This window comes from Serinus canaria, chromosome 1 (assembly GCF_022539315.1).
Source record: "Serinus canaria isolate serCan28SL12 chromosome 1, serCan2020, whole genome shotgun sequence".
Taxonomy (NCBI): Eukaryota; Metazoa; Chordata; class Aves; order Passeriformes; family Fringillidae; genus Serinus; species Serinus canaria.
Genome location: NC_066313.1, coordinates 109,509,379 through 109,528,443, shown reverse-complemented (window position 1 = coordinate 109,528,443; position 19,065 = coordinate 109,509,379). Strand labels below are relative to the sequence as shown.

Genomic DNA, 19,065 nt, shown 5'->3' with positions numbered 1-19,065 from the left:
TCCGAAGCAATTTGAGGAGTCTTTGAATTGTGTAAGAAAGCCCAGCCTCACCCACATCCAGGCTTTGGCAGAAGTGTTGCAGGTTTGGAAGTGCCCCTTATTTTGTTTCTGTCCCCCTGAGCTTTGCAGAGGAGCGATTAAATTTCAAATGCCATAAAACACTGATGAAATTTGCCTCTGGTGCCAGTCCAAATGGAGCCCTCATACACAGGCACACTTGGAGAGCACCCTGTAAATTCCTTTGGGAAGGGGAGCCAGTGGAGGGATGGCCTTTACCTGGTCCAGGATGTGAGAGTTTGGGATTTCATTTTTCAGCTTCCAGGCCACGCGGACATTGGACTCAGGGGCATCAAAGCGAGTGCAGGGCGTCCTGATGATTTCAGCACCCAGGGCCTTCAGGATATCGACCTTTGGGAGGACAAGAGGAGCTGCACACAGCTGATCCCACTCAGGGATGGTAATCTGAACCTGCAGGCTCAGGGCAGTGCCAGATGCCAGAACAGCTTTGCATGTGGGAGACATTTATCATGTGGAGATACAATGTCCAGTTCTGGACTCTGCTGTCTCTGACGAGTTCCAGCAGCCCAGGGCCTCCTGCCTGAAGCTGGCACAGGGATTTGAGTCTGGCCTTGTGCCCTGTCCTACTTGGAGGGCAGGCTGGGGACAGGGTGGAGGGAGGTGACAGTGTGCTGCTCCCTGGGGCCAGAGGAAAAGGGCAGAGGGAGCTGGACAGGGAACAGGGTCTCCTGTGTGCTGGGACTGGAGCCCCAGCATGCAAAGGGGAGATCCAAAAGCTGGTTTTGCCCTAAGCCCATTCTCTTTTCTCACCAAAGACAGGGAAGGAGCAATCAGCCCTAGGGTGTCTCCTCGGGGAGATGGGGCTGTCAGTGGGACAGGGGAGTGCTGGGACACCTGGAGATAAAGCCCATGGCAGCTGGAGGTGGCATCTGACCCAGACTGAGCTTGAGTGAGATTTAGGTTGAATTGAGGGTGACACTTTGGAGAAGGGCTCATTCTTGAGCCAGGTCAGGGTGCATGTCTGGCTGCACTGGCATGAGTTCAGCTGAGCTGTGTGTGAGGGTCTTGGCTCACCAGTGAGGGATTTCTGCCATCTCCAGGACTCTGTGTTCCCCTTACCATCAGCTCTCGTGCAAGTGACTTGAGACACCACCCTGACAAACAGCTCAGGCAACTCTAAGTGTCTCCAGGTGAAAGAAAACCATAAACACACAGTGAGACCAAGTGACCTGTCAGATGTCAGAAGGGAAGAGAGCAGCTATGGCAGGGCAGCCCTGCCTCTCCTGCTGTGCTTCACATGCAGCAGAGCCTGCTCTGTTCCTCTGTACCCACACACTGTGTTTGGCTCTCCCAGCTGCACTTCTGACACCAGACAGCCACCAGGCCACCACAGGCTGCTTTTTTTTTCCCTCAAGAGGCAAAGTTCTGACGAGCAGCTGTGGCAGTGGGTGTGCAAGGCTCACAAGGTTCAAAGGGCTCCAGGGAGGGAGAGGCAGAGAGAGGGAGGAAGGAGATGTTCCCTGGCTGTGGGGTAAAACCATAGAGAGCTCTGACCTTCTCCATGCTCATTTTCTCTGGCAGGACGATGATGCAGCGGTAACCCTTGAGTGCAGCCACCAGGGCCAGCCCAATGCCTGCGGGGTGGGGAGCACAGGGAATTGGTTAGCACCAGAATTTGGAAATTTGGCAATTTGGCGAGAGCAACTGACAGGCACCCCTTCCCACGCTCCTCTCTTCTGGATGGAACCATGGAGGGATCACTGAGCAGCCACAGGTGAGGGCACCTTCCACGAGCCCCTTGGGATGTGCTGGGAGCACCAGGGAGGGTGGGAGGATGTGCTGACAGGCAAATGGAGCTGCAGCATCACTCCTGCTCCCAGGGGTGGAGCTTTTCTCCCCTCACTGAGGCTCAGCCACCTTCCTGTGGTTTTGGAAACGCAGGAGAGAGGTGGTTTTGCTTCAGGAGTGCCTTCCCCTCCCCCTCAGCTGTGGGGGGACAGACAGACAGGACTCCACATGTCACTCCATGGCACCTCTGCTCCAGTTTCACTGGGGTGATGGATGGAGCCAGCTGCTCCCAGCTAGAGCAGGAAGGTGAGGCAGCAGGAAGGAGCAGCATGTCCCTGCCAGGGGCTGCAGGGAGCCTGGTCCCATTCCAGCTGCCCCCACGCAGGCAAGGAGCCAGTGTGATCCACGTGGGACACGGCTCTGGGGGAGCACAGACCCCCTTGGCTCCGTGGCTTGGGGGACTGGGGTGACACAGTTTGGTGGGGTGACATGTGACAGCAACAAGGGCAAAAATTACAGGAATTCTCTTCCAACCCATCAGAGGAATGGTGTCTGGGAATCTCTGAGAAGTCAAAAGCTTCCCAGCCTGAAAACACCCAGGGCTGCCCCAGCTCCTGATGCTGTCTGCTTTGCCACACGGAGACCTTCCAGGCACACCTGTGAAGGTGTGGGACCCTCACAGAACCCTCAGGAATTTCATCAGGAAGGCACCTCAGCATTCCAGGAAGCCCATGGCCACCAGGAGGGGAGCTGAGGGGAGGATGGAGCCAGAGCCAACCTTGTAACTCCAAATGCAAATCCCTGCTCCTCAGAAATTCCCCCCTGCCCAGTTCCCAGGCAGAGGGTGGATCCCTGCCCTTCCCACCTGTGTTTCCTGATGTGGGTTCAATCAGGGTGTCTCCTGGTTTAATAATCCCAGCTCTCTCAGCATCCTCCACCATCCTGAGGCTGATGCGATCCTTCACGCTGCCCCCCGCGTTGAAGTACTCACATTTTGCCACTGGAAAGGGAAACAAAGGGGAGACTCCATCAGGCACCAGCTCCCCCAGGCCTCACTGCAGTGTGAGGACACCTCTTCCTCCCCTGCAGGACTGTCCTTTGCTCAGGGGAATGCATCCACCACCTGTTTGTCTGGGATTATCCATCAGCACAGAGTCCTTCTTTCCCCCATGTTTCCTTCACTCTGGATAGGTGTGAAGTCAACCTGGACAGCCCAGGATGGGTTTAAAATCAGCTGGACATGGTCACTGCAAGATCCCACACTCCTTGAGGACTCTCCTGTGGGCAAGGGTTTGCAGCAAGGTCTCACTGTCTATCCTGGGGCATTGAGGTTTTTAACAGATATCTAAAAAGCTCCCCTTTTGCAGGGGTGATCTGTAGTCCTGACTGAGGTGCCATAAAAAATCCCAAACAGTAGAAAGAACATTTTCAAGTGTCAGGCCAAATTACAGTTTTTTTTCACTGAGCTAGCAACAAGCCAAGTAACTTTCCAAGGCACATCTCAGTCCTCACTGGGGCCTCCACACCACAGCATTCTTCTTACCAAGCCTTTGATGAACATCTGCAGCTGAACTGGTGCTACTGAGCTCTGTTTTATGGACAACAGGGAGAAATGGGGATTTCCAGGGGTGTTTTTCACTTCACCCTGGCAGAGACAGCGACCTGAGGCTGGGAAATCAGCCCTGTACCTAAGCAGCCTGAACAGGAAAGGAAATCTTGTGCTTATCATTACATTTTATAATGCAAAGTGCCACAGCTCCAGCTGCACGGGGGTCCTGGGGGCACTGGAAACACCAGGCAATCCCATCCAGCTGTAGCTGCTTCCTCTCATTCCTGTGTTTGCTGGGAAGGGGCTTTGTGCTGACACAGGGCCGTGGAGCTGCTCTGCTCTCTGTTCTGCTCTCCTTTCCCTCCTGTGCCAGGGGAGGGAGACACCATCCCAGAAAATGTGGGATCTGCCTGGTATTCCCAGCACCTAAAGCACCAACCAGACATCCTCCAAGGGACAGGCTGCTCCAGAGGTGCACCAGGCACTGCACATCTGTCCTCCCACCTCCAGCAGCTCCTTCCACGGTCTCCTGGTGTCCCCTCAGCTCTCATTGTGGGCAGGGTGAGGTAGTGCAGTGTGGAAAAGCAAGCTATGAATAAAAGCTGGAATCTTAGGGGAAAACCATCCATGGTATTCCAGTGTGGAGGCTGCAGGGCTGGTGGCCCAAGGACCCCAGATGCTGAGAAGGGATCAGGTGGGAAAGCCCAGGGTGCTCCCTGTGTCTGTGTGCTCAGTGGGGTCTGGCTGCCCTTATAGTTATTCACAGTTATTTAATTTAATCATAGTTATTTAATAAATAACTATGGGGTTCCCAGGTGCCACACAGCACTGCAGGGTTCTGCTAAGGATGAGCGCTCAGCAAGTCTCTCCTTACACAGCTGTGTGACACTTGTGGCACTTTCTGCCTCTCAGAATCTGCCTTTCTGCCCAATTTGGATCAAATTAATTATCAGGGTTAGGAGTTATAGGAAAGGAGACTGAAAAATCCATGTGCACAGATCTGAGTTTATCATCCTTGTGATTGTAGGGGACCAGCCTAAAGGCAAGCCTTACATGACACAGCACCAGCTAACATCTCCTTAGGGAGAGGACTAAGATCCATCCCCAAATTTGGGCCAGCTCTGCTCTGAGCTTATGCTGCTGTTATCTGGCAGGACAGATGCCTCACTACCACTGCCCCTCTGCTCGTTACTGCTTGAAACCTCCTGTTTGGCCCAAGAAATTACTGCCTAAAAAGCAGGAGAGTCTAACATGAGCTACATCTGCCCCTCCCCATCTCTGTTCCTCTCACAGAGCCTCTTCTGAAGGCCCCCCTCCTGCAGCACCCCTCACCCTCACCTCGTGGCATGTAAAAACCTGCTGGGAAGGGGACACTCACAGAGCTCACACTTGAGCCCATAGGACTTCCCAATCTTGTTGATTTGGACCATTGGGGTGTGGCCAATTTTCTTGAGGATATTGGGCAAGATCTTCTTTTCTTCTGTCCTGAAATAATGCAGGAAAACAAAAAAAAGGTCAAATCATAACTATTGTTGTGCAACATGAACCAAGAGAAAATCTGATTGAGGTTTCAGCAACTTTATCAAGGCCACCAAACACACCCCAATTCCAAGAGAAAAAGTCCCCATCAACAATTAGTGGCACCAGGAGTTAGTTACAGTTCTCCATCATGAGTTATTAGGTCTTTTACATAAAAAGTAAGCAAATTATTTTCAAGGTTGTTCTGAAATGCCTTGCTCTGCAAAACCCTAGGCCAGATCTGTAATGAGTGAGAAGATGCTGGCAAGCCTTAGGATTTTATGCTGTGGGTGAGAAAACCAGCAGACACAGCACGAAGCTCCTCCTCTTTTCCCCCTCCTGCCCAGCCCCATCTCTGCTCCCCACATTTCCAGCTCCCTCTGGCCCAAGTGCTGCTGGCCAGGACTGCCAAACTTGCAAGGATGGCTCCAAGCCATCAGAGAAGCCAAAACCTCAGAGGGTTCTGGGGGGTGTTTTGCAAACAGTTGAACCCAGCTCTGTGATCAGTGAAATCCAGCTGTCCAGATTTGCCTGTCACTGTCAGGTTCCAGCAGGAGCCAAAAACCACAGCATCAGCAATCTGAAAAAAACCTGTTTGCCCAAGACACCTTGCCAGGGAACTCACACCCCTGAGCTCTCTCACAGATGATAAGGGCTGTGCTTGTTTGGGCCACATCCTGGTCACAAGCTGTCATGGTTTGATGCTGGTGCAATGCCAGTGCCCCCATGAAAATATATTCTCCCCAGTGTCTGCTGTGAGATGTGACCAGAAATAGAGCAAAGCAGGCTCCAGCTTGGAAATAAAGGAAACATTTATTTATTAACCTACAGCTATACTATGTAAAAGGAACACACACACAACTCAGAATGAAAACCCTCCAACATATTCCTCCTCCCCCCACCAAATTTCCAACACAGCACAGTGAGACAAAACCTTGGATTCTCAATTCAGTTACCACCCTTCAGATAATCAACTCTCAGTTCATCAAGGAGAGAGGAGTCCCTCTTGTAACACAGGCTTCCCCAGGAAACACAGTTGGAACCTCTTGTGTGTCCATGTCACACATGGCACTGCCTGGACTTCTATGGGACTTCTCTTTCCCATGGGGTGACAATTCCCCATTCCCTCACTGCTCAGCTCTGCTGTGCACAGCCCTCACCTCCCACCATCCCTGCACCCCTGAACTGGAGTTGTGCTGTCCCTGTCACGGCCAGGCAGTGGCTGTGTGCTGGCAGGAAGCCCAGGTGGCACAGGGGTGACTCAGGGACCTCACACCCCTCCCTGCAGGTTCTGCAAGTGTGACATAAACACCCTGCAGGAGTGCAGGGGTTTAGTGAAGGTCTTTCCTACCAAGAGGTTCCAGGCTCCCTGCATCCCTAGCCCAGAAATGATGGGATGTGCTGTTACCCTTCCCTCTGTGGGAAGTGTTTGCAGAGACATCTCAGGCTCCACTGAGTGCTGCCAAATGTGGGGCACAATAAAAGAGCTTCCCCCACAGCTGCAGCCATTGCCCATCTGCTCCAAAAGCCACATTTGAAATGCTCAAGGATTTCAGTGGGGCTGAGCCTTGGCTCCTTCAGGTAAGGTTCAACTGGAGCCTGGCTCTCTTGAGAGTGCCCTGAGTTACTGCACTGCAAATCTGGATTGCATCCTGCAGGTGCTGATGTCAGTTCAGGACAGCAAAAAGGATGGTTTTCCCCTAAGATTCCAGCTTTTAGTCATGGCTTGCTATTCCTTGAGATGTCCAGGGGAAAACCAGTCCTGGCAAAGCAAAGGATTCCTGCTGAGGTTATGCTGGGTCAGAAACAGCTCAAGGGAGGGCAGAACTAGTCTACTTCTGTATCTCTCAAAGAAATTTAAATATTTAATGTTCTTAATTAAAATAACAACCTGTCTCCTCCCTCTGCTTCTACCCCCAAAACTCAATCAGATTTCACCTGGGAATCTCAGGAAGTCCAGAGATTTTTGCTCCATCTGTGGCTTACCCAGAGCATGGAAACCAAACCACCTCTCCCTCCACGCCCTGCTGCAGAGGTGTGACGTGTCCCAGTGTATTTTCTTCCCTGCTACACAGTGGGTTATGCTTCAGCTCCTGCCCCAGCACGGCTATGTGGCCCCCCACAGCCAGACTCCATTCCCAGAGCAGTGTTTGATGCCCAGGGCTGGGGAATGTCTCCCCATCTCCTGTCTGGGGGTGGGATGGGCCCAGCCACTGGCACCACCATGGCACCCTGATGCTAAATTGTTAAAAAAAAAAAAATTATCCTGCTAAGAATGATAATTGAGGAAAAAAAAATATTTTGACTGAAAAGAGCTGATTCTCTCCTCAGGTACCAGCTGCAGGGGTTGGACTGAGCCATGCTCAGCTTGCTGGATCAGCTCCAGGGCCCTGCATTCCATTCCTTCCTCCCTCCTGCATAGGCCCAGAGGCTGCTCTGGGCTACCCACATGCTGGTGGCTGTGCCCTGACCTTGTTCTGCCTGGCACATAGTCAGGCATGACCATGGAGAGCAGTGCTGCACCTCCCATGGCCTCCAATTCCTGCAACTGGACTCCAGGAGTTTCACTCCACTCGCTGGAGCTGGATGCCTGTTTCACATCTCTGCACTGCAGGATGTGTCTGCAGTTCCTCTGACATTTATGGGACAGCCTTATCTTTAGTAGCTTGTCTGTGTCTGGTTTGCAGGGTCATTAAAGCACCTCTTGTCAGGACTAGTCTGGGCCCTCACATCACCCTGGGAGGGAACCTGCTGCTGTGAGGGCAAGAACAGCTCAGAGTAAGCAATTTTCTCTGCACTGGGGCCATTTGCTGCTGATATAAAAGCCCAGGCCCTGGTAATCCATTTTTGTGAAGGCCTCTCAGCCATCTAAAATAAGATGCCCCAAACAAAGAGATGCTCTGGAAAACACAGAGCCTGAGACTCAAGCCAGCCACATCCTTCTGCAAAATAAAAGGGAGTGAAAAAGAGATGGCAAAAGAGAAAAGCTGCTTTTGCCATCTGGAAAATAAACCATCATGAACACAACAGCTGGCTTCTGGCCATGACCATCCCGGTGTAACAACAACCTCCAGGAAAAGGTGCTGAGCTGCACCCTGGAGAAAGCAGCACAGAGGAATTACTTACAAGGGAACACAGGAGTGTGGAGACTTGCTGGCAGACGTTGTGGCTGTCCATGTGCACTTACTGGGCAAGTTGGGAAGGATCCAGGTGCTGTCCTGCCCATTGGCAGCCCTGCCATTCACCAGGGGGCACTTCTTACTCAGCTCCTGAGGGGTAGAAACAGAGGTCACATGTCACTGTCATATTTTCTGAAAAATCCCTTTGCCAGGATTTCTTCTCCTGGGAAGCTTCAGCTTCTCCATGTTTTGCTCCTCTGGAATGTGACTTGGAGAACTGTTTACCCAGCATGTGAATTGTTTTTAATTAATGGCCAATCACAGCCATCTGTGTCAGGCTCTCTGAGTCTGTCACGAGTTTTTATTATTCATTCTTGTTAAGCCTTCTGTCTATCTCTTTTCTCTTTCTTTAGTATAGTTTTAGTATATATATCATAAAATAATAAATCAGCCTTCTGAGAACTTGGAGTCAATTCTCATCTCTCACCTCGTCCTGAGGACCCTCAAAACACTGCAACAATAAATAACCACAGTCACATAGACACCTGGGAGAAAAACAGCTGCAGAAGGGGAAAAAATGGCCTTTGGGTGTGAAGGCAGGGTGGCCAGGCTACTTGTAGCATCTTGCTGGCATCTCAACCACACGAAGGTAGGTAGGTAAGGAGGTTGTAGGGCTGGAAGGAGGCTGGAAGGAGATGAACAGATGAAAAGATGTTGTAGTGAGGTGAGTGTCAGTCCCTTCTCCTAGGGAGCAAGTGGTGTGACAAGAGGAAATGGACTCAAGCTGCCCCAGGGGAGGTTATACATTTGAAAAAAAATTAGATTATACATTAGGAAAAAAATCATGAAAGGGTTGTAAAGCATTTTAATAGAATTTCCAGTGAAGTGGTGTAGTCACCATCCCTGGAAGTGTTCAAAACTCCTGTGGAGATGGCACTTGAGGACACAGACTCATGGGGAACATGGTGGTGTGGGCTCTTGGCTGGACCTGATGATCACAACAGACTTCTCCAACCTTAGCAATTGCATGACTCCATGATTCCATAACAAAATTGCTCTTTTGGAGTGATGTGCCAGACCCCATACATCACCTGGGCATCCTCTCCAGTACATCTTCTTCCCCATCTCAAAACCATCACCTCCACTAGGAAATTTTATGCTCCTAATTTAATTACTTGGTCTAGAACAGCTTTTTTCACCCTAGCAGTGAAGAACCTGCAGGTAAATCCACCCAGCAATAATTGGAGAATGCTTTTATGGTGATGGTGGGACTTGGAGGTCACCTCTTCTCTGTTATCCAAGTTCATTAAAATTGAGAAAAAAGAACCAACAAAAATAAAACAGCAAAGGGCAGGAAAGTTGCTTGGGGTACTTACAACTCCCAGCTTAAAGAGAGGAGGATTGATCAGGCTGGAAATGAGACAAGAGGCTGGTGCTGAGAGCAGGCTCTAAATCCTGGGGGAGTTGGAGAAGGTGCATCAAATAACGAGCAGTAAATAACAAGGCAGAATGGAATTATCAGAAACAACTACAGAGGCAGAGCAGATAAAAAACGGAGTGAAAAAAGGGTTAAACAAGTTAGAAAGGGTTGAGTTCAGTAGCAGATTTTAAGCACACAAGCCCTGATGGCATCAGTGCTCTGCAGGAAGGCAATTTGCTGTGCTGTTCTCTCGGTATTGCTGGTGCATATACAGACAAAAGGAGGAGTCTGGGCTCAAAGTTTATTTTCAGCATCTGCTACTGAACAATAGCAGAAACAAATAAACCCAGAGAAGGGTTACATGCAGGTTTGGTGTGACTTCTCTGCTCTGATCCTCTCTGCAATCCATCCACCATGTGTGTGCTAAAAAAAAGAACCAGCTGGAGGAAAAACCACATGAGTTTTGGTAGCTGCAAGTTCCTTTTCTGGCTTGTTCACAGAATGAATTTACCTTGATTCAACCATTAGTGAATAAAGGAACCTTGAAACTCCACAGGGTCATGGATGGAGGCTTGTGTCTCACTTAGATTGATGATGAAAGCTGCTTAGTCTGCCCTGTCTCCCTACACATCTGTGATGGTGCATTCTGTAATTAGAGCAAGTCTAACCCTTTCCTTACCTTTGCTGCAGCAGAAATGGTCAAAGACATGATGCTGGACATTCCTTCTGCATTTAACTCCAGACTGAGAACAAAGACATCATTTTGCCATCTGACAGAACCAAACTTGTGACTCAAAGAAGAAACATCCCATTTCTAAACACAGCAAACTGCCCGCAGCAGGGCAAGACCTGCTGCCACATGGAGGGCCATGGGAAATCCAGTTTAGTTGGGGAGCTTCATAAAGCCACAGCCCTGTCCCCCCTGGGCTCCCTGCCAGTAGCTGTGGCTCACAGTTACAGGAATGTGCTCTTTGTTGATGGAGTGACAAAGCTATCTCCTTAAAAAGGAAATAAGCCCAGAAGTGTCACTCCGCAATTAGATGAAAAGGCATCTCATAGGACTTAAGAGACTTCACCTCAAACTTAAGGATATCTAATTGGACAGGAGCCAAAAAGTCCTGCGTGGACAATTTACTAGAGAAAGAAGAGAAAAAGAAATTAATGGCTTTTTGTGAGGTGTTTTACCAGGGGCAGGAGGGCCTCTTGCACCTGGATGGGTTTTTCTCTGTAAAGAGTTTGTTATTTTGCCTTTCATTAAAAGCTTTTTTGTTTCTAACACTGCCAAAGAAGCTGTTCTGCTAATTTTATGCCTTCTAAGGTAGCTGAGCTATCTTAGCTGTGAAATATATCTTTAAGAGCTTATGAGACCTGGCTCAAAGAGACTCCTATTTCACACAGTGGCCAGCACGCTGATGTGGCTGAGTCCTGATTATCTGAATTCTTTGTGGCTTGACATATGAGCCCATGGGCAGCCTTAATTACCATTTCTGCCATCCTCCTCCTGCTTGCCTGCTCCTTTCACCCTCCTGGTGGGAGTTTCTCTGCAGCAGCCTGGCAGGACAGCCCGAGGTCTGTACTGTGATTCCCTGGTGGCTTCCACTCTGGATGGGGCTGGGTTTGGTCCCTGAGGGCTGGGCTGTCCCTGGAATACAGAAACACACCCCACTGTTACTCCAGCAACACCAGAGGGATGGAACAGCTCATGGTGTGTGGCTGAACCTTCTCCTTATCCAGAGGCCCCACAGCATCTCAGAAATAGGAGGTCAACAATTCCTGTTGGAACCTGGCCCCACAGCTAAAGCAGACAGAGAACTCTGGTCCAGCCCCACACCAGACCCTCAGCCACCTTTTCTTCTCCAGAGACACCACCCCCAGCCTCAGAGAGCAGCAGGAAACCATGAGGGTGCAGGGCAGTCACCCCAAAATGCCTTGGATCCTGCAGCTAACAGAAGCTTTCCCAGCAAACTTTGTCTCCCAGTGCTCTCCCCCATCACTGCTGCTCATTGAGAGCGATTAGAGGGGAAAAAATGGTTCATTTCTTTGCAAGCCAGGAGTTATGCTGGCCTTGAGTATATCTCCCAAAGCAATTCTGTGTTTACCTATTTAATTAGCTGGGAAGGAGCAAAAGTCACCTGTGGACAAATAAGAGATAATCCACAGTGTATCAGAGGTGGTCAGCAGGCTTTCACAACTGAGCTTACTAGCTAGCACTCAAAATGCAGGCTGTTAAAATTCCAGATATTGAGAATTTTAGATTTTTTTGTGTTGAAAGACACAGGCTCTCAAGAGAACACTACATTTAACCTGAAGCTGTAGAGAAAAGTTCCAAAATTGAATAACAGCATTAAGATTATGAGTGTGTAGTTTGAAAAAAAAAGTGTAATATCACATAGTAGAAAACTTGGAGTTTAAAGTTTTAGAATATAGAGTTTATAGAATATAGTTTATAGAATATAGTTTTAGAATATAAAGTTTTAGAATATATATAGAAGATAGTTTTTTAGAGAGAAGTTTTAGAGCAGTAGCTAATCCTTCTTCTTCATAAGTTTAAGAAGTATTTTGTAATTAGACAAAAATGTCCACATTGCAAGACATAAGTAATTAGTTATTAGATTAAAAGTAAAAATAATTCAAGTGTCATTTCTTAATTAGATAGTTTTTCCTTAAAAGACCTTGTAGAGATAGATACAGAACCATTTTGTAACTTGTTAGTGAAATACTATAGAACTCACAGATTATAAGACTATAATATAAATAAAAATAATAAACTTTTAAGTCCAAACATAAAATTCCTTCTCAAGCACTTCCAATTCCAGCCCTAACCCCCTCCAAAAAAAAAAAAAAGATTAAAAAATCAGCAGCTGGCAAAATAGATTTTATGAGTGTATTTTTTTTTTCCTCCCTTTTTCTGGTGATGCCCATCTCTACCATAATCGTGGAGGGGTGGAAAGGGACAAGGTAGGAGGGTGAAATTGTTGGGGCTGCAGGGCTTCACCACACAAGCCCCCTCTCCCCTCCAGCCCTGGATCAGGAGGGCTTCATGGAAGGAAGAGCATTGCTGGCCCCCACCTTCTAAAATGAGGTTGCATTCTCCTCACTGTGTTCAGTTTCCCCGACATCTGACACAAAAATAAGTCAGGAATGGGGTTTTCATTTGTTCTCTCACCCAAAGTGAATGCAGACACATTTTCTAGACACCCAGGGAACAAAGAAGCCAGGGCTGGCCTTTGACTTGTCAACATCCACATTCCTCTCTGCTGGAGAATGCCACGTGTGTCTCCTCAAGGGCTGGGCAATTCCTGGTGCTGCAGGAATGGCATGAATGACCTCCTTCCATTACAAAACACTCTCCCAATCACTGCATTTCTGTGCTCAGAGTCTGGATTCATATTTACATTAATGTAAGTCAAAAACCCCACAGTGGCTCTGAGGGTAACTGAAAACTGCCTGAAGTGCAGAACCTCCAAAACGAGACAGCAGATGGCCTGAAATGGCATGGAAGGATGGGAAGAATCCAGGACTTTTGGAGGCCTTAGCACTGGTTGAGTTGGTCCCTTGCTGCCAGCCTCAGTGACATCCATCAGCACAGGCTGGGTGGGGTGTGAGGAGAAAGGACAGCCATGGACTGCAGCCAGGGATGGCTGAGAGGAGCAACATCCAGTGCAGACATCTCCCCACACTGCCTCCAGTTCAGTTTTAGACCACAAAGTGAAGATATATCCTCTCTGGATTACCAAAACTCTTACCTGTGTCCCAATGCTCCTCCCAACCCCTGGCTGTATTTGGTGGCTGACCAGATCACACCTGAGCCACTGCTGTGTCCTGCCACAACCCCGTTACTCGCTGCTGAATAGAGAGTCTTGAGAGGGCATAAGACTGGGCAAAGGATAAATGGAAATCTCCACTGGAACTGGGAAGCAGGCCAAGAGACCAGGAATGATAACAGCCAGCTGCTGCCACTTAATGAAAATATATGACAAGGAGGACATGCTAACGTTTACAGAGCACTCTGCAGATAGGAGATTGCAGTTATCAGGTTATCAGGCTGCTCTGTTAACTTCAAGGGAGAGAAAATCAAGATTCTCATTAAGTAAAGTGAGGGAAAACTTAGATGAACTCAGCAAGGCAGAAAGAGGGACGTGCAAGCTCTCTCCATTTGAACCAAAATGCCTTTTTCTTGCCTTATTCTAAAGAAACAGCATTGCTGCCTTTGAGCAAGACAAATGCAACATCAGTTTAGCAGAATGATTGAATGAGCCAGGCTGGCAGGGACCTTGGAGGTCCCAGTCCAGCCTCCTGCTCAAAGCTGGGGCACACTTCATTCAGCCCAGGCTGCTCAGGGCTTTGCCCTCCTTTGACCTTGAGAACCAACAAGGATGGAGGTGTACAATCTCTCCAGAAGACCCTCTCCACCGCCCCACTGCCCTTGCAGTGTGAAGCCAAACCCTCCCTCCTGCCTGATTCATTCAGGACTTACTGAAGGCACAGCCACCCCCTAGGTGAGAATCACCCTTTGCGCAGCATGGGCAGCTGGGGAGGCCAAATTCCAGATCTCCCCATGGCACTGAGGGTCCCCATTTCCCAGGGAGGGGACAGATGAGCCACTACTCACCCCTGCAGCCCGTCAGGCAAGTGTCTGAGCTGAGCCTGAGCCCCAGTTAATATTTTCTGGTGGCTAGGGACACCTGCAAGCGGCAGGAGGGACATGATTGGGTCCTGCCCCACACCTCGCTGTGCCCAGCACCTGATTGCTCTGCAAGGGGAGGTGACTGGGGCATAAAAGAGGAGATAAGCCATTTATTGTTTCTTTTAATACATACTTATCTCCAGGAGTGCTCTGAACCCTTCCCCCAGCAGTTTGGTTGTAGAAATTTCGTTGCTGTTTTGGTTTCATGTCTTGTGCTGGAACTTAAACCCAGCTCATCTGTGCAAGTGTGGGCCTTGCTGAATCAGGCAGAAGTGGTGACAGAAATGATATACTGTGTTAGGTGCTGTTTGGTGAGGCCTCTCTGTGCCCCCTGGGTTCCCAGGATTGGTCTCTGCACCACCTCCAGCCCTAAACCTCTGTCTCCTGCTTCTCATGCAACTGCTTTTCTATCAAAGCAGCTGAGAGCACTGAACAGCTTCTACTCCATGGTGATTCCCAAACACCAGCTCCTGGGGATCAGGAAATTGCATAGATGCAGATTTTGCTTGAAGAGGAAGAGCCCCTGAGAATTTCAGTCCCTTTTTTTCCCCCTCCTCCCCAGAGCCAGGGCAGCACACAGAGCTGCTGGTCCCTTCTGGGGCTGTGCTCCTCTAGAACACAGTGGTGAAGGAAACTTCCCCACTGCTGACATGATCAGGCAAGAATAAGGCTTGTCAGAATGCTTATTTTGGAATTAAACTTTTGAAGACGAGACTGGTGTAGGTATTAGCACAGGGATGACTTTACCTTTGGTCTTCTTGCAATAAATGAACTCTCTGGAAAACATTGCCAGAGGTAATCCATCACAGAAAACTCTTGTGGGCTATCTGATGTGACAGAGAACATGCAGCTCTCCTGTGAAGAGTCTGCAAATAACCCCAACCCCAGCAAGAATTATGTTTTCTGGGCATTGTAGTTACAGAATAACCCAGCCACCCCTTCCTGGTTGTCTCCTGCAGTACTGTGTGTTCAAAAATAAGATTATTCCCCTCAGTGACCAAACTGCAAGAAATGGGGATCTTTTCAACCTGAAAGGAAACAAGATTTAGATCGGTATTGGAGGGACAGAAGACAATTTTGAAATAAAATGCTTCCTGCAAAGAAATACATTTTTAAATTAAATACTTTCTTAAAAAAATATCTGAATGGCAAGTTTGGGGACTTTAAAAGAAAAAACTCACCTTTTTTGGGGGGGGCAAGGTTAAAGCTGTTCACTGCATCTGGCCTGAATGCTCAGGCTCAGTTACTGGCTGGGTTTAAACCACAATATTTTCCCACCACCACCATCCCCAGAGCTGCTTTGCACATGGGCTCTTCAGCATCACCAGCCCTGTGGTCACACACACAATTGTTTTTTTTGAGGTCAGCAGGTACTTTGGTGTGGGTTTTCCTGCTTTGCCTGTGCCTGGGTTAAGAGCAGAGGAGGAGCTGGGCTGGGGTCTCCACTGGGATCTTGGCCACATTCCCACCCACACAGGAGCACCAGGTATTTCACAGCCTGTACACATCAGAAAATCCAATTTCACCTTGCTGTTCTGCAGTGCTGGTGTCACTAAGTTCATAAATCACAAGCCAGCACAGGGTACAGGTGCTCATTCCCCAGCAGGCTTGCACTGCCCCATCCTCTCCCTGAAGAGCTGCCTTGCAGCATTTAACCTGCAGGATTGCACTGGTTAACATCTGCATCCCCAGGCTGGGGAGAAACAACTGCAGAGAGCAATCAGCCAGCCAAAAAAAATGGGGAGGGGAGGCAGCTGAGAACACTGGGCTTTTCTGAGAGGCTGTGACACAAACCTCCATGCCCAGGGAGAGGGACTCAAAAACACCATCCAAAAGACTCCTTGCAGAGGGAGTTTTAAAGTTCTCACCTCATCTTCCCTGTGGGGGTGGAGATGCCCTGGCAGAGCTCAGAGCAGCTGGGGCTGCCCCTGGATCCCTGGCAGTGCCCAAGGCCAGGATGGACAGGGCTTGGAGCAGCCTGGGACAGTGAAAGGTGTCCCTGCCCATGGCAGGGGTAGAATGAAATGAACTTTAAAGTCCCTTCCAACCCAAACCATCCCCCTGTGGCAATGCAGCACTCAGGTTTTACTTTTGGGCACTTGGGAAGAAAGACCTGTAGTGACCACAGTCACCCCCCACCAGTGATTTTTTTCCTAGAAGAGGAAAACAAACTAGTTTTAAAATGTTCCTGATTCTGCTGGACCAAGTGGGAAGTAATCCACATTTTCCCTCCCATGCAATTTAGTATTCAAATTTATTATTCAAATTTAATATTCAAAATGGCTTTATCAAAGCAGTTGAAGCTCCACATCAGGGCTTGAGAGACGACAGGAGAAGGATTAGCAATGTTTTGGGAGGGCCTAGCAAATAATTCAGGGCAGAACAGGCTTTCCTTGGTTCTTGGCTTATTTTTGGCCAGTAGAGAAAAAACATCTTGCTGTGAGGGCATGAGGTTAAAACTGCTTCTGGTTGAGCAGAATTGGCCTGTGAGCTGGAGAAGTGGTGATGGTACCTGCTATCTGAATAATGTGGGTAAACTGGGAAAGAGGGAGCATGTCACTTGCTTTTAATATAATTTTTTTTGCCTGTTCAACACACTTGGTGTAAAAGTCTTACTGCAGTGCAAAATGATGGCAGCTGAGACAGGATTCCAGCTGTCCCAGGCCAAGGCAGGAATAGGTTAGAAAAGTTACATTTGTGTTACTGCCTTGGAGCAGCCAATCACACCCTCCTGTTTTAGGGGAGGTCACCATTTGCTTGGACTGACGCCTTAGGATTTCAGCTTTTATAGTTTTCATGTTTGTAACCCTGCAATTCTTCAGTGTGTAGCTCTAAATTCCATACACAGTGTGAGCTTCTGCTTTCCCATTTTGGTCAGACAACACAATTCCTCTCCAGGCCTGGGAACCAAGGACACCTCACTGTCTCAGGCCCCAAAAAGTGTAAACAAAACTGAGCTGAGGGGGTGCAAACTTGGGGTCAATGACTTCATTACCTGAAGCTGTAATTGGAATATTAACCCCCAATATGCAAATGGACCAAACTTATAAAAGTGTGAAAACTCATGACCCATTGTCCATTTTGGGTGTAGCCCCTGGGGGGCTTTGTCTGCCATAAATGTACCTGAAGGCCCTTCAATAAATATAACTGCTTTTTACCTTAATTTTGTGCAGCCTCTGTTTTTAGGTATCCCCAAGAAGGCATCAGTACAGCCCCTGGAGTGCTCAGTCCATCTGAGGAGCTCCCTGTGATGCTGCACCTGCTGTGGAGGCTGCAGAGACAGCCAGGCAGGAGCAGAGCAGAGCTGCTGGCAATTCCTGGCAGGAGCACGAGCCATGAGCAGCTCCCAGCACACCCTGTGCCCCCTCCGCACTGTCAGACCTGCTCTGGGGTAGCTCGGCTCACTCCTGTGTCCTGCTGGGTCCCACTGTGAGTCCCCAGGGCCCTGCAGGGCCTGTGCCAGGGTAGGCAGGGCCAGCTGGTGCCCACAGAGCCCTTGCCCTGCTTGTTTGGGCACACAAACCCAGCTGGCTGCCACTGGGCCGGGCAGGGGCCTCCCCAGGCCTGGGCTTCAGCAGGTGTGAGAGAAGCCACGGCACATTTTTAGCTCCTGAAAGAGCAGTGAAACCTGCAGTGAGAACAGCACCTGGCTGCTCCTCTAAGCAGAGGTGGATTTTTCCACAGGCCAGGGTGGTGGCAGGTGAGCTGGCTGCTCTCAGTGCCCTGGAGCCAGGTCCTGTGGGCTCTGCCCTCACCCCCCATCCTCCAGCACGTGACAAAAGCCAGCAGCACTTCCATCAGCAACACGAGCCTGGGTTGGTGCTTGTGCTTTTTCCTTTTTCCTCCTCCCCCAAAGGGAATTTATTGCTTCCATAAGGCACCTTCCTGGACTGAAGTCCTCCCTTTATCTGCAGAGCCAGCACAGCTCATTGTACCCAGTAATTTTCCTGCTGGTGACCCAGGAGGAGGGGCTGGGGACAGAGGGGTCCCGGGGCTGTCACCAGGCTGTGACTCAGCTGTCAGCAGCTCTTGCAAAAACAGGGTTTGGGCAGTGCCCCGCTCCCAGCTCCAGCCTGGGGGTTGCTGAGGGGCCCTGAGCCCTCAGGGGCTGCAAGCAGAGCCTGCTGTGGCTCCCCAGGGATTCCTGAGCCTGCTGCGAGGTGGAACTTGATCCCTCACACTTCCTGCAGCTCTCTGTGCTGGGGCAGCCTTTGGCCTTTTGCTGAAACGGGCTCTTCACACACACGGGAGGGATGCTGGCCTGCTGCCCTCAGGCTGGGACCTCAGGATCCCTTCTCCCCCTCTGAGGGAGCTGCCAGAAGGGAAGGCAGGGATCTGCCAGCAACAGCAGCATTTCAGGTACCCCACGAGAAGAACGTGCAGGATGAAGCCAGCCCATGCTGCTGGACCAGGGGAAGGAGAGGAAGCTGAGGACAGAGCACTGTGTGTGTGGGGAGGTACCTCAACACCCAGCATGAGGGCAGGGAACTCATCCCGGCAGCTTGGAGACATGGAAAGGACTGCAGAGCCTCACACTGACAGCCAGGGGTCTCCTGCCCAAATTTCTTATAGTCTAACACACTTACAAGCTTGAACTGCCATTAAAAACAATCTTACAATCTTAACACACAAGCTTGAAATGGCATTAAAAAACAACCTTACAGTCTTAACACTTACAAGCTCGAACTGGCATTAAAAACAAACAATCTTACAGTCTTAACACACTTACAAGCCTGAACTGGCATTAAAAAAACACAATCTTACAATTTTAACACACCTACAAGCTTGAATTGGCATTAAAAAAACAACCTTACAGTCTCAGCACACTTACAAGCTTGAACTGGCATTAAAATTAAAAACCAATCTTGCAGTCTTAACACACAAGCTTGAACTGGCATTAAAAACCCACAATCTTGCAGTCTTAGAACACTTAACAAGCTTGAACTGGCATTAAAAAACCACAATC

General features: G+C 49.3%; 1 protein-coding gene across 1 annotated transcript in view; it reads right to left on the bottom strand.

Moving 5' to 3' along the window:
• Positions 1-14,886, bottom strand: part of LOC115483834 (cystathionine beta-synthase-like) — a 28,104-nt gene extending 13,218 nt beyond the window's left edge. The window contains 8 exon segments of the mRNA XM_050976761.1: positions 277-408; positions 1,573-1,652; positions 2,672-2,806; positions 4,734-4,840; positions 8,000-8,142; positions 10,895-10,930; positions 10,932-11,077; positions 14,847-14,886. Of these exon segments, the coding sequence (XP_050832718.1) occupies positions 277-408; positions 1,573-1,652; positions 2,672-2,806; positions 4,734-4,840; positions 8,000-8,142; positions 10,895-10,930; positions 10,932-11,077; positions 14,847-14,886 (819 nt within the window).
• Positions 14,887-19,065: the final 4,179 nt, after the last annotated feature.